This window comes from Charadrius vociferus, unplaced genomic scaffold (genome assembly GCF_000708025.1).
Source record: "Charadrius vociferus isolate BGI_N301 unplaced genomic scaffold, ASM70802v2 scaffold298, whole genome shotgun sequence".
Taxonomy (NCBI): domain Eukaryota; kingdom Metazoa; phylum Chordata; class Aves; order Charadriiformes; family Charadriidae; genus Charadrius; species Charadrius vociferus.
In genome coordinates, this window is record NW_009649936.1 from 3898637 (window position 1) to 3912560 (window position 13924).

The window sequence follows — 13924 nt, forward strand, 5'->3', positions numbered from 1 at the left end:
GCTCTGCCTCAACTGACTGACACATGGAACAAATATCAATTTCAATTTACACAGGTTGTCAGAGAAATGCGCATTAAACTGAAAGATGACCACTTCGATATCATTATGCTTGGATTCAGACCTGGGAGTGTGATTGCTTATTTTATTTCTCTACTGCAAAAACAAGAGCCCATTGATGTGAACGTTATGCAGGCACACTTAAGTCAAATATTAAAGAGCAAGTTTGGTGACCAAACTGAAGTAACTGTACAATGTAAGTGATGTCGAAACAGCTCCTCTGTGATGGTGTGGGGATTAAAGGGTCAGATCTCCTGCTCTTCACAAAAGCTGATAAATTAACTTATTTCCTTTAAGAGATTTGAGTATTTCAGGTAACCTATTTAAACATTCACACAACACATAGTCCAGATATCATGTAGATTATGGATATGTTTTAAAGAGCCATTACAGATACCCAGTTGCAGACTCAAAGGATGAGTTGTCTTCCCAGAGAAGGAGGGCTAGGTGAGCTTCTGGTTGCAGTGTGTATCACTTTTGTACCTGCCATGCTGATCCTAAAGGATTGGCTTTCAATGGAGAAGGGGATGAGGAGACTTTTTCTGTAGTAGTATGTGCAATACTCCTCTCTGGATAGAGATGTGATGGAAGGGTTCACCTCTTCTGTTGGACAACCCTTGAAAACCTTTGGCTCCTGCTCTCCTGGCCAGAGGCGGTGTGGATTTAGCAACACAAAGTGCCGCAGAGATGCAGAGAGGCTGAGAGGGAAAGCAGAAATTGTGCAGAAGGGTATTCATCCAAAATACAGTACCTGCCATGCTCATGCTAGTGGTAACATGCTTATTGTCTTGAGCTCCTATGAGCTGGGGGTTTGCATGCAACATAGATGCTCCTTCTGCCCCATTTAATACCCTCTCTTTGTAAAATGGTGGCTGGCACTATAATTTAGTCTATGAGCCTTTCCACCATTACTACATGCATCTTTACCACAGAGTTGAGGTATGCTTACATGTGCTACAGGCCTTTCATTGCCTTTATCGGGCAATCAGGCAGCTTTCCAGTTTTGGCCTATCAGTTTAGAGACTGTGGTTTCAGTGGACTGTCTCGTGGAGCAAGACATGGGTAGGTGTGAGTACAGCTGGCTGACCAGGTCCCAATTAACTTCACAAAGTTGCCTGTGCAAGAATAAGGAGGACTGTGGGGGTTAAATTATGTACAGCTCCATTTCATGGCCCTTTTTCACACCTTGGAGTGACTTTTTGTTGAGGTACAGACTGGAGTTTTCTCCTTCCAGAACCTTCCAGATACTTTACACCAAGGAAATCCTCAGAGCTGCTGATTGTGGATGTCACCAATAGATCACAAGGACCTTCAGAGATAGAGGGGTCCATAAAATTTTCTAGTTAACAAATCTTTATGACATACAAGAACATTTTTAATCTTATTCAAAAGTTTCAAAGCGGCCAAACAATAAAACACAGCTGTCACTTACGGCTCTAAGCTTTCTTACACCTACTTTTTACTGTTTCTAGCTAACATTTCTAAAATGTGTTTTAAATTTCCAGCTCTCTCTGCTCAGTCATCAACTGGAAAAAGTTCCACCTGGAAAGTGGCAGTGATTGTCCTTGGAGTTTTACTTGGAGTTGCATTAGTGCTGATTCTTCTGGTAACATTGGTTTACATGCACATGAAGAAAAGATCAGGGAAATATTTTGTTGAACCCAAAGGACTTCTGGGAAATTTTGTCTACAAGCACTTATAATATAAGCTATCAGTTTCATTTGCATATTTTGGGTAAAGAGAAAAATTCATATACTTGTCTTAAGATTCTATGTTAATTGTTTATATTAACTTAAGATAACTCTACCCTCTCCTTCCCAATGTCCATCACAAAATCCCTGAGCTCCTAACAACCTCTAATGAATCGTCGTTTTAACATTGCTCTCAGGTATGCAGTGGGGAATTTTTCCCACTGTACATGTGGCAGAGTGAGGCACAGAGAAACTTCTGTGCTGACGATCCACTACAGGTATTGCAATGATTCCTAACCATCATCTATAAAGAGAGACAGGATCTCAACTACTCAGTACTCTCCTCTATTTAGTTGACACAGTAAACAAAGTGATTGCTGTTGGTACCTATGGCAGGTCACCTGAATACACAGCTGAGCCCAGAGTCATCCTGTTGGGCTTCATGCACTTGGCCAAGGGTGATTCACCTCACCTGAGGTTTTTATGACCATATGAAGATGCATCTTTCTCTCCAGTGGCTGCATAATGAGTCCAGGGCAATTAGTGTCCTAGCATATGCAGGTTGGCTAGGAGTCTGAAGGGAAGTGAGATAGATCTGGGCTATATAGACTTGCAGTAAGGAGTCTTTCCTGGAGCAGGAATTTGGTCTGGAGGCTTCCTAATTCGAGGTTAGTGTCTTTTAACTGTTGAGCTGTGAAGAAACAACTGCCTTTATGTGACATATGTATGGCATGCTAAATGCAGCTGTGGTTTAATAGGAAATCAGTAATTGCATGTTACCAGATGAAGAAAGGAAGACAAAAGGCTAAGTTGGGCATAAGAGTATTTCACTCATCTATTTTTGCCTGTCAAAAATGGTTGGTTGGGCAAGGGTGTGATATAGTGCCATTTTGTCTTGCTCTTGATAATCCCAAGGTAGAGTCTGCTAAAAGCAACCTGAAGGATCCTGTGGCATCGGATCAGACCTTGTGCTTTAGAGCAATGAAAAGAAATGGCCTTTGTCTCTTTTCATGACTCAGCTGCAGTCCCAGTGAAGTCACAGTCTGTTTCTCCTGTGGTGTATTTTTTCTGCTTGGAACATGTTGCTGAACAAATGATAAAGGGCAGTATATCTTTGTACATATTTTCAGTAGGATTTATGTATTTAATCTCAAACCACTTCTCCCTGTCTCTGTGTATTTTGTCTGTATGCCGACGCTTGGTATTCATGTTGAGGCACTGAATATCCTGTGATGTTGAGGCCCTGGCTCACACCCCCCGAACAGTTCAGGCCCTTTGTCTTTGAGGATTATGTTATGGTTAGTTGGCACAGGTTAAAGCAAGGAGGTGTCCAGAACTGTAGCACGTTGTGGGACATTCGCAGACAAAGGACCTCAGGAGAGCGGCGGTGTCCCCTGGGGGCAGCCACTGTTAATTTTTTTCTATACCTCCTTTCCTCTGTTACAGTATGGCTCCTGGAGGAACCTTGCCAAGGACCCTGGTTAAGCAGAAGGGTGCAGCCATCTTATGCACTGGCCTTACTGCAGAAAGGCTGATTTAGCTCAGGCTATATCCTCACCCTGATGAGGGAAGTCACATCCAGCCTTGCTCCTCTGTCCTTGGCTTAGCAGCAGTGTCCCTGTGTGAGGCCAATAGGCTGTGCTGGTTGCGAAGGGAAGGCTGTGTGAGTACCTAGAGTGTCTTTGCACACAAAGTTGTGTCGGTGGTTTATGTTTCTGTCTGGAATATTTTATATTTTTTTTTTATTTGCAGGGACCTATGAAAGAGGGCTGTTGTATGACTTACTCTCCCTTTCTTTCCATGTAGTATCAGCTTGTCTGTCCTGCTGCTCAGGTCTGGGGTATGGGGTCATAGCCCACGTCACTGATGGAAAAGCAATGTGATTTAATATTTGTTAAACTTATTTTATGTGGGGTTTAAATATAGCTAGGTCTGGTGCTATATTCACTGAGCAGTCACTTGATAACGTATTCTGTCAGTAATTACAAGTTCTTCAGTGAGCTATGTGTTGAAAATACAAATTAGCACTCTTGCTTAAGTTAATACTGTTTTCTTTCTTTTTTGGGAGGTCTACTTTGAGTAGCAAACTCTCACTGTTAGTAAACCTTTCTGTTGTCCTTGCAAATAATGTTGAAATAAAGACCATGTACAGCAGGCTTGTACTATGGAATCCTGGGACTTGTTCATGCAAAATATATTTAATATCTGAAGAAAAGTGGTATTTTAATTGATTTTCTCAAAAATGCTTTACAAATAAAATCTCTATTTTTACAATTTTGCATTCTGAAGGAATCTGCTGTTCTTATTTTGTCATGTAATTTGGAGCCTCTGCTACCTGCAGGAGGGGAGGGTAGCCAGTACTATCAGCAACAGAGCTAACCTTGATCCAGTATAGAGTTACACAGAGGCATGATCTCTTTGAGCTAGATTAAACAAGAGAAGCTAGATCTAATGGATCTAGCCTTATTTTTTCCCCTACTCCAATAAAAATCCCCCTACCACCATGCTGTGGTGTCTAGACTCTGAGAACTCTCTGAAAAGGAGAGCAGGAGTAGTCAGATCTTCCTTTTCCACAGTGGATCGCTTCCAGGTAGCGTTCAGGCAGGTTTGTGCATATTCTCTACTTGGAGAGATGCAGGTGTAGCAAGTGGGACAGGGAAATAAATGGCTGGTGGTAAGATGCTCAAACGTATCTAGGTAGATGGCTCCTGTTGATACCAGCGGGATTTAAGCAGCCCCTACATCTTTGTGGGTCAGTGTCTATATGACTGAGGAAAGGCACTTTGCCTGTTTCACTCACATTCTCTTCCCTGGAACTGACTGACGTTACCCAGAGAAACTTGAGCTGCTCTTGCTTCAGGAGATAAGGATGAGCCCATGTCTAAAGAGCAGAGATACACAAGTCTGGTTTCCTAGGGACTGGCTTCCTGCACGATCTATACGCCATCGTCGCAGTAACACACCTTCCCATCTCCATGACTTCCCCTGCCCCCAGTCCATGGTCATTCCACGGTGCCAGCTTTTCTCCTGCCTCCTCCCTTGCAGCCTCTCAAACTGTTTGGCTGTGCGAGAGATGGCATAGTCTGGGTAATAGTTCGGCTTTCTCTTAGTGCAAGCAGTGTTAAAAGCCTCTGGTTTTCACCATACTTCAGTGACCTCCTTATTCTTGGGACCTCTGAGCCTCTCTTTGGAGGCATCTGCATTGTTTCAAGTTTAGTTGCAATTGGCCAACATTTGCAGAAGTTTTTTGGAAGGTCAACAGCTGAATAGACAGATGGGCTGGTAGACTGATTGTCAGCTCAGCCACACAAGTATTATCTCCTTAGACACATAAACTAAACAATACCTCGCTAAACACTAGTTTGGGAGTTACACAGCACCCTCAAACTTTTCAAACGCATATCCCATGCTGAGGTTCTTTCCTGCGATCGGCAGCAAGGCTGCTGTCGAGCCTGCTGGGCAGCGTGCCTGTGAGAGCAACTGAGCCAACAAGAGTTACTGGGGCCACTATCTTCTGGGATGTAGCACCACACTCAGCCCTTAGGTGCTATTGTTGTTTCCCACCTGAGAAGGAACCTGGAGCTCTCCTGCCTCGTGTTTCACTGAAGAGTGATGTAAGCACCTCAGTCCTCTGTACCTGTTTTATATACTTTGATATAAGTGGTCAGAGTCTCACACCAGTTATATGGTCTATCGTTCAGGAGGAGAGAAAAGTAGAGTTAAATTGCTTAAGTTCATAAATGCGGAAGATAATAAACTAAGCAGTAAGTGGAAATTTAAAAATGTTAGAAAGCATATATTGTAGGACAGCATGAAATATGTGTTAAACTGAAAGTAGAACACCGACCAGTGCACACCAACCATAGCTTAATATATCACTCATTTTTTGTAGAGACAGGAGGAATGTAGCCAGATAATGATAATATGTTTTGCTCATGTGAACCTCTGCAAGATGTACCCTCTGAGGCTTTGAGCTGGCATTCAAATGAGAGTATGAGATAAGGTTCACAACATCTGTGAAACTTCTACCCTGTTTTACAACAATTCCAAAATTTGGGTGTTCCATTTCTTGGCAGTGTTAGCCTTCTAGCCTCTGAAGGGTCCCATGAGTGTCAGTAGTATAAATATCTAGAGAAATATCTCAGCTTGCTACATAGATAATTGCTATGTTGGCTCAGAAAACAAGACCCACCTAGCCCAGTATTCCAGCTCCAGCAGCTTTCAGATAACAGGCAATCATCTCTCTTTTGGGGGTCTCAAACTACGGTGGGTGGTATTACTCTCTGCTGTTCAAGTTTTTAGCTAGCTTTTAAATGCTAGTCACTTAAGCTACCAATCACTTCATACATGTTGTGATCAAAGACAAGGTCTTAGGAAGTACTGTGTTCTGTTCTTATTGAGACTGATAGCAATCTGCCAGCTGACTTCCTGGTGAGATTGAGGGCCCAGCCAGCCGCTGGCCTCCATCATGTCCTGTGATGGCCCTGGAGCTGATGAGATGAGACTCAAGTCTTAAGATGATTTTTAAATAATCTCCCTTTTCCACAAGTTATTGTTCCAGTTGCTGTCAATAACCAAAAGTTGCTCCAACTTCATGAATAAGTTATTAGACATTGTGATGAAAATGACAGTGCTATGAAACCAGGACCATACTCAGTTGTTGCACTGCATTCCCGTGGCCACAGGCAGTTTGGGACTAGATCTAGCCATGTCGTGGAAGAGCAGGTTGTGCAGTCACCATCTTCTATCCAATTGGGATTATGTGGCCTATGCTAGGAATTTCCCTTAGTGCCCTTGTCATTGTAGACTCGTAAGGGAGAGTGGGAACTATGCCTTCTTTATAATGGAGGAGCAAAGCAACAGGACGTGCTCTCAGACTGAAGAGAGGCCTGGGAAACATCAGGAATGTCATCTCTCTCCTGCTCTCCTCCAGCCTGTGAGCCAGGTGCCAGAGGAACAGAAGGAACTGGCTGATGAACACAGGGAAGCCACCAAGCCAGAAGTTCCCTCTGCAGAGAACTGGCTCTACTGCGTGTGCTGAAAGAGACACTGAAGTGAGACACTAAAAGATCTAAAGACACTCAAGTTAGACAAAATAGCAACAAGAGGGGTCAAAGCTGCTGCGGTCTGAGTTGATGGCATAGCAGTGTGCCTTACCCAAGCTTACCTGCTTGCTTACCTCTTCCCAAACAGCACGAAAATGCCGTAGGGCTTCAGGATATCCTCAGTATATATTGACCTATTAACCAAGGACTGCATGTGCGCACTTAGCACGGCTGAGAAAAAATGAACTGCAGGATTTGGGTCTGGGTAGGACTTCGGCAGCTGGTGCCAGGAAGCATGCACAAGCTGCAGAGACATGGGGCAGCCAGTCCTTCAGCCCATGTTACCTGCACAGACTGCAGCTAGTCCTTAATGATTTACTTTGTAATAAAGAACCTGCTGATGTCTGCTTTAGAGTGTAATAGTGTGGAAATAATTGTAGCAATAGAAAAGTTACCATTGGTAATCCAAGCAGACCTATGTAATTTTTACTCATCTTTCTGAGAGCTGGGTTGTCCCACAACATTGCATTCTGGGGACCCAAATCAATAAATACCTGTTTAGCTACCATTAACTGGATCAAGCTGGTGTACCTGCCTGCTGGAAACCCAGTTTCCACTTTATGAGCAGAGCCAGAGAGCACTGCTGCTGACAAGGGGTTGGGTTTAAACATTTTTACTGTATAAATGTGCCCACCTGCCAATTGTTTCCAGTGTTAACTGGTTCTTTTAAGGACTCAGTTACCAAACATTTGAGAAATTTAGGGCTGTGCTCAACTTGTAGTTAGAAAACTTGCAGTGAGAAACTGGGATTTGGCCAGCTCAGGTCCACTTGGCTGTCTCATGGCCCCCAGTTAAAAGTTGCCCTGAGCAACTAGTGCTCTTTTGTGCTGTAGGTCACATCTCTCTTCAATTATTCTTGCAGTCTGGGGGACACCGGATCTTTGCCTGGTCAAATATATGTGAAATTGTGCTAGAAACTCTAGCAATAATAGGTGGTTTAATTCAAAGAAATATAAGCTTTTGTTACTGGTGTTGTAAATGCCCTGTTCTAAGCTCATCATGATCCTGTCCTGGCAGTAACATTAGTGCACGTTAGTCAGGATTATAAAGAACTCAGGATGCTTTTAGGAAGACTTGGTCCTGCCAGGGATTCAAGGCATTGCCTCCGTGACCACTCAAGTCACCAAAGACTTGTTCAGCCGACTTTTCTGCAGTTCTGTACTCTTCCAGTTTGGCTTGAGTTGTTGGAGTGAGTCAGTGCAGCTGTGTGATCCCACAGCAGATATGCACAGTCAAACAAAAAAATCCATGGGGTTAATTAGGAAAGGGGATGCGTGTGGGCAGACTTCAAAGCTACAGTTCCAACTTCATAAAGAAAGAGTATTTTTAATGATGAGACTGAATGAGTATAACGTTACATCTGAGCTTCCAAAAATCTCGTTAATACCTTGATTAGGTATGGACTGAAAACTACCCATTCATGAAGGGATCAGATGAAGAAAATGCTGCACTGTGCAGCAGTAGCCACCAGATGGTGCTCCCTGTACCTGTATCAGCTGCTCCAAGACTTGTTTGCACTAAAATCTTCAATAATTCCTGAATTTTTGGCTCAGTCTGCGGGACAGGGCAGCCTGGAAACTCAAGTCCCTTTCAATGGCCTTTGCAATGATTAAGTGCACTTCAATCCTACCTTAAAGCCATCCAAGTGTCTTCTTTTCCAGCACATGAGATGGCGTAAATCGGCAAATGAGTAAATTTCATCAGTCTGAAGAGGTGACATGGAGCAAAGAGATGCTGGATAGGCAACAGGAGCTTCTGCTCCCTGGCAGCACTCTGTGGCCGCTGTCACAGGCACGAAGAGCCATGCAGCTCTCTAGTTCCACATGCAGTTAAGCTCATGGGGGAATTACAGTCCAAAAAAAAGGAAGGGATAAAGGTGTCTGGGGGAATCTCAGTGTGATCCTACCTGTCTCTTTGAGTGCATAAATACCAGCTTAATGCATAGCCCTGAACTGTGTGAAAACACTCAAAGAAAAAGGGGTTATTTTGTTTCCTCCACATGCTCGTCTTCTGCTTGCTTTTGTGTGTTCTGGGCTGGTGCAAGACGAAGTGAGAATGGAGGGCGGCACATCAGCAAGGCACGAAGCCACTGCAGCGGTCAGGGAGCAAGGAGCAGTCACTTGCAGCCTGAGGCAAGGGACTGATGTGTTTGCTGGATTTTGCCACTGCTGTTGTGGCAATGCAAATCACTAACTCCTTCTCACAGCAGTCCCGTATTGATAGCAGCTCCTACACTTTTATTTGTTTCATTGCAACAACAAACATCCTATTCTTCTGATTAAAAGGTTAGTTGTACATCGAGTACATTCAAAATCTTAATTTGATTTCTCTTCTCACATTCAGAAGTCTTAGGCAGCATATGGACTCTTCATCTTTTCAGCTATTGCTCGTGGAGGTTTTTAGATTATATTCACTGAATCAGCAACTTAAGTAAATTAATACTAAAAAAGATACAATTTTACAAGCATGGCCAAATCATCTGTGTAAAAAACACTCTATGAATCAAAACTGTAATTAAATATTAGCTCTTAGCTAATTAAAAAATGTGATATTCCAACTGTCATTTTCCTTAACTGTCACTAAGGTTATTTCACATGTCTAATCATTCCCCCTGTCTAAGGAAATGGATAGCTGCAGAGTGCCAGCTATCAGTGAGCTTGCTCGCCCTTGAGTATCACATACAAGAGCCTGAATATTGCGCCGTGAGTTTCTAATTAGCGCTTAAGGAGAAGGTTCTTTTCCTTCACTTCTGCTGAACGGTGCCTAAATCCATGACTGGTACTCACTGAAGTCACCCCTGAAACAAGGAAATAAGAACAAGTGACTGGTAATACACGGCAAGAGGAGGCTATCTGCTTGCCCCTGGTTTCCGACTCCCTGTGTCGCTCAGCCTATAGAGCAAGTTATATGCTGCGATCCTATAGCCATGCACTAGTGAACAGCCCTACAGGGCCAAAGGGATGGGCGGTATAATCTCTCTGCTCTTCTTTCTATCTTTCCAGAAGAAGTGGACTCGAGAAGATCAGCTCACCCTTAGCCAGGGGTGGGGACTGGGGGCTGCCACCCAGCAGGGCTGTGTGGGAGGAGGGAGCCCTCGCTGCAGGACCATGACTTTGTCCCTTCCTAGAGAGGCAGCTGTATTTGCTGTGTGATGCTGTGACAGGGATGAGGCTGTTTGTCTTGCCTTGGGCTGGTCTCTGTTGTCAACAGAGAAAAATGAGCACCTTCAGGACATGACTCATCTGCCCTGTTTTAGATGTCTACTTCAGATGAGATGAAATCACCTAGAAATGTCTGTTTCTCTCCATTGACTCTGAAGGGAACCTAGAGCAACACTAATTCGTAGACACCTACACTATCAGACAGCTGTAGGTGCTTAGAAGAGCCCCCCTGTCCCCCCTTAACTTTCATGCCTTGGAAGAAGGTGCCAGCTTCGTCCGTCATGGAAACACCTGGTGAGGCAGGTCAGCAGATCTGTGGCATTATAGGCCTGGGCAGGGCATTATATTGGGTCATGGAGAAAGAGCAGCAATTTTTGCAAGCATGGTGAGTTCAGCAGCAGCAGCACCTGACTGAGACCCTGTGGCTCTGCAGGCACACAACTGGCACAAAAATTTTTCTCTCTTTTCCAGGATTTTGCCAATAATGGCCCATAGGATCTACTTACCGCAGCACCTTTCATGACTGGTGTCTTTTCTCCCTTCCTCCCTTTAAGTGTAACTGGGATGGAGGTCTCACTAACAGGACTTTGGCCTTGAAGGAAAACATGTGATATAGAACATACATCCCTGGTGTCTTTCCATCCCATATCCCCCTCACCATGCCTGTCAGAATGCATCTTGACCCCAACACGCACAGGTTAGAGAAGACGTGCAGTGGCACCAGCGCACTATTTCACGTGCCCTTGTCTCCACTGCAGTGCTGCTGCCTCCTGTCCTGTGCAGCCTACATGTGGAGCTGCAGCCAGACCGTGTGTATCAGCAAAGACTGGGCAATCCAGGACCTAACACAGGTATGTGTTTGTGCAGATTATGTCGGAGGATTGAGGAAGACAGAAAAAGAAAAAGGATTAAAGCAAAGGCAAGCTGAAAATTCCTTAAATGCTAACTTGTCAGTGTATAGTGGTAGAGCTAAGGAAACTAGTTAAGGAGAGTTGTGGCTGCTTCACTCCTTCATGACAGATCACTGCCCAGCCTGGCAAACTCGCTGTGCCCACTGCACGGGGCCCTCAGAGCAGCGAGGAAGCCGGGATGTGTTATTACCATACAAGCCTGACGGGAAATGCCTGTTCTGATTCTCCCTGCTAGCAACCTGCCTGCCTCAGCCAAGCAAGCTGGCAGCAGCGGATGTCTCATCTGATAGCCTGATGGAAAGCAGATAAACCCCTCCTCCTCTTCTTTTATATTTTGTATGGGCACGAAGCCTTGTGGTTGGCCTGTTGTTAATAATGAACGTGGTCACACTGCTCTGTGGACAATTCCCTCAACTCTAGCAAAGCGTGCTGAAATACTTAGAAGAGAGAATGAATTAGCATTTGTTGCCATGCTCGAAAACTCCCTCTTCCTTGAGTTGTTCAGTCTCATGCTATTAACTGGTTCCTGCTTCACCGTAACAACTCTGTATTTTCTGGGTTGTCCTTAACGCTTTTTGCAACACGATGGTGCAAATGTGTGCAAGGTGAATGTCCAGTTTACTTACAGGAAAATATGGTCTAGGCTGTCACTGTCAAAAAAAACCTAGCAAAGGAAGCTCTTGGGTCACTGTAAAGGGTAATCTGATTTTATTCTGCTTGTGCAATGTCAGAAGTGATTGATATCTTAAATATGAGGAAACGGCGTTTCCTGCTTTGTCCTACAGTTTGTATTGCAATTGTCTCTGCCTCGTTCTCTTTTATTAAATGATCTCTCCATGGGTAGCTGGGAACAGTCTCCCTTTTCATTCCCTACATTGTACAATGTGGTTTGTAATTATTTCATGATGACTTTCATTAGTCATTCTTTCACTAAGGTTACAAGCACCATATTTAGTGATTTACTTAATTTTTTAGCTGACTACTCAGCTCTTAAAAGATTTGAGGGGCTTAAAAGAGACTGAAATGGCTATTCAGTTTTGGAATTACCTCTGACACAGACTCAGAATACACAACTGGTTGTCATTTTTTCAGACCAAAAGCGCTACACTGGAAAACTGCCAAAGTCAAACGGCTCTGCAGGAACCTGGTTGTTTTCCTGTCAACTCGCTCAGGCTCTGGTTGGGGAGGCTGCAGGTGCTGGCCTTCAACCCACCATGACAGCTAGGCTGGTGGGGAGCCGGGCAGTGAAGAATTCCATCCATGACTTGCCTGAAGGCTCCTTCTTCCCCTAACCCTCTTTTCCTCTTCACCTTCCTTTCCCCCCCAAAAACCCTAACAGACTGCTACAAAACTGGAACTATATCTTGAATAAAATGATGCTGAGGCTGCGAAATTTCCATCTGCTGTGGGGTTATGTTGTCATGTCCATCAGGCCTCCCTCTTCTACTCAGAATAGTTATCTGCGCTGAGTCTGAGGAATTGCTATGCTAGTTCGGGATGCCCAGGTGTGTGGTCTTGCCCTTAATGACACAGCCTGCTGCCACTGGGCATGCGCTATACCATGAGCATATGCATGCATGGTTGCAAGGAGCTTCACACCAAGGGTGCTCAACATCTGGAAGCTCCAGATGCAGTCTGTCCACAGTGCATGCACAGGTGGCATGGAAAGTAGACCTGAATGGTTCAAAATAGTAAAAGGAAACCTGTGCACGCACAGGTGACGTGGAAAGTAGATCTGAATGGTTCAAAATAGAGGGATGCTTACCCTCCATGCACTACACATAGTGAACCTATGTACAAAGTACAAAGTACAAAGTCAAAGTACAAAGATTCTAACATGGGAGACATGCTGTATTCTGCAGCTGTCGGTAGTGAGCCAATGCTGGAATTTTTAGAAAGACCAATTTGGCAACATCTAAAAGCATTGTGTCCAACATAGAGCAGCTAGGTACTTTCTGTCTTACTGGACTGGAAGCTCAGTGGTTGCTGAGGGACCACTAATGCCAGTCTGCCTGTTTACAAGCAAGGCAACAAGAGAAGAGTCCCAGTAGTGCGTTGTATATGGGACAGAACCACTATGAACCTGACATGACTCATAGCACTGCAGAAAATAGCGGTGTAATTTGATAAAATTTGGAAGGGAGCTGCATGGCGTGAGTAAATCAATGAAGATGAAGTACTTCTGAGACCCTTAGGATGGAAGATGATGCCAGCACTTGCTGACACTAAACTTGTTAATCATTGGCCTGGATAGTTTAGTCATGATTCCTAAAAATACCTCTACAGAGAGCCTTGACCATGTTGAATAAAACTTGGAGTCCCGGGGAAGCTTCATTATTCCTAAAAATATTGCAGAAGAATTCAGAAAAGCCTGGAGCAATGGCTGGATTAGGTTGGAGTGTGTGTCACCAGCTTAAGGCAAAATAATAGCATGGCTTTAATAACGAACTGTAATATCAAACATGATACGTAATGCCATGTGCTGAGAAGACTGTCCTTTTCTGACTCTGCCCTAGCCAGATCAGCCCTTTTCTATGAGCAGGTATCAGTCTGGTTTATGAAAATATATGCATGCTCACATGTCATATAGCTACATTCTTGTGAGGTTTGACTTGGTATCCTACAACAACCTGTCCAGCACTGTACAATACCATAAAATATGATAAATCGTTTAGCAACTGGTAAACTAACATACCTCATGGTAGTCATCACTGGAGAAGCTTCTAATGGGCATGTTTTGATTAAGATTCTACTGGAGATAGTGTTAGACCTGAAGTGATTAAATATTTGCATTGGTGATTTGGAAGTAAATATAACTCCTTCGCTGATTAAGGTGTGTGACTTATGCAGAATGGTAAACAAAGAGGCTAGAACTGTTGCATGCAACGATCTTGTCTTCTTGATAAGCTTGACCCACTTAGGTGAAACGTATTTAAGTAGCTGACTGCACAGATACACTTTTAGGAATAAGGAATGAAAGTTATGCCTACAGAATAGGA

The 13924-nt window shown here is 43.9% G+C and overlaps 1 protein-coding gene across 1 annotated transcript in view; it reads left to right on the plus strand.

Annotated features, from left to right (window-relative positions):
• Positions 1–3233, plus strand: part of LOC104292056 (mucin-19-like) — an 18833-nt gene extending 15600 nt beyond the window's left edge. Inside the window, exons 7-10 of the mRNA XM_009891378.1 lie at positions 55–253; positions 1018–1119; positions 1563–1663; positions 3195–3233. Of these exons, the coding sequence (XP_009889680.1) occupies positions 55–253; positions 1018–1119; positions 1563–1663; positions 3195–3233 (441 nt within the window). The remainder of the gene's footprint in view (positions 1–54; positions 254–1017; positions 1120–1562; positions 1664–3194) is intronic.
• The last annotated feature ends 10691 nt before the right edge of the window (positions 3234–13924 follow it).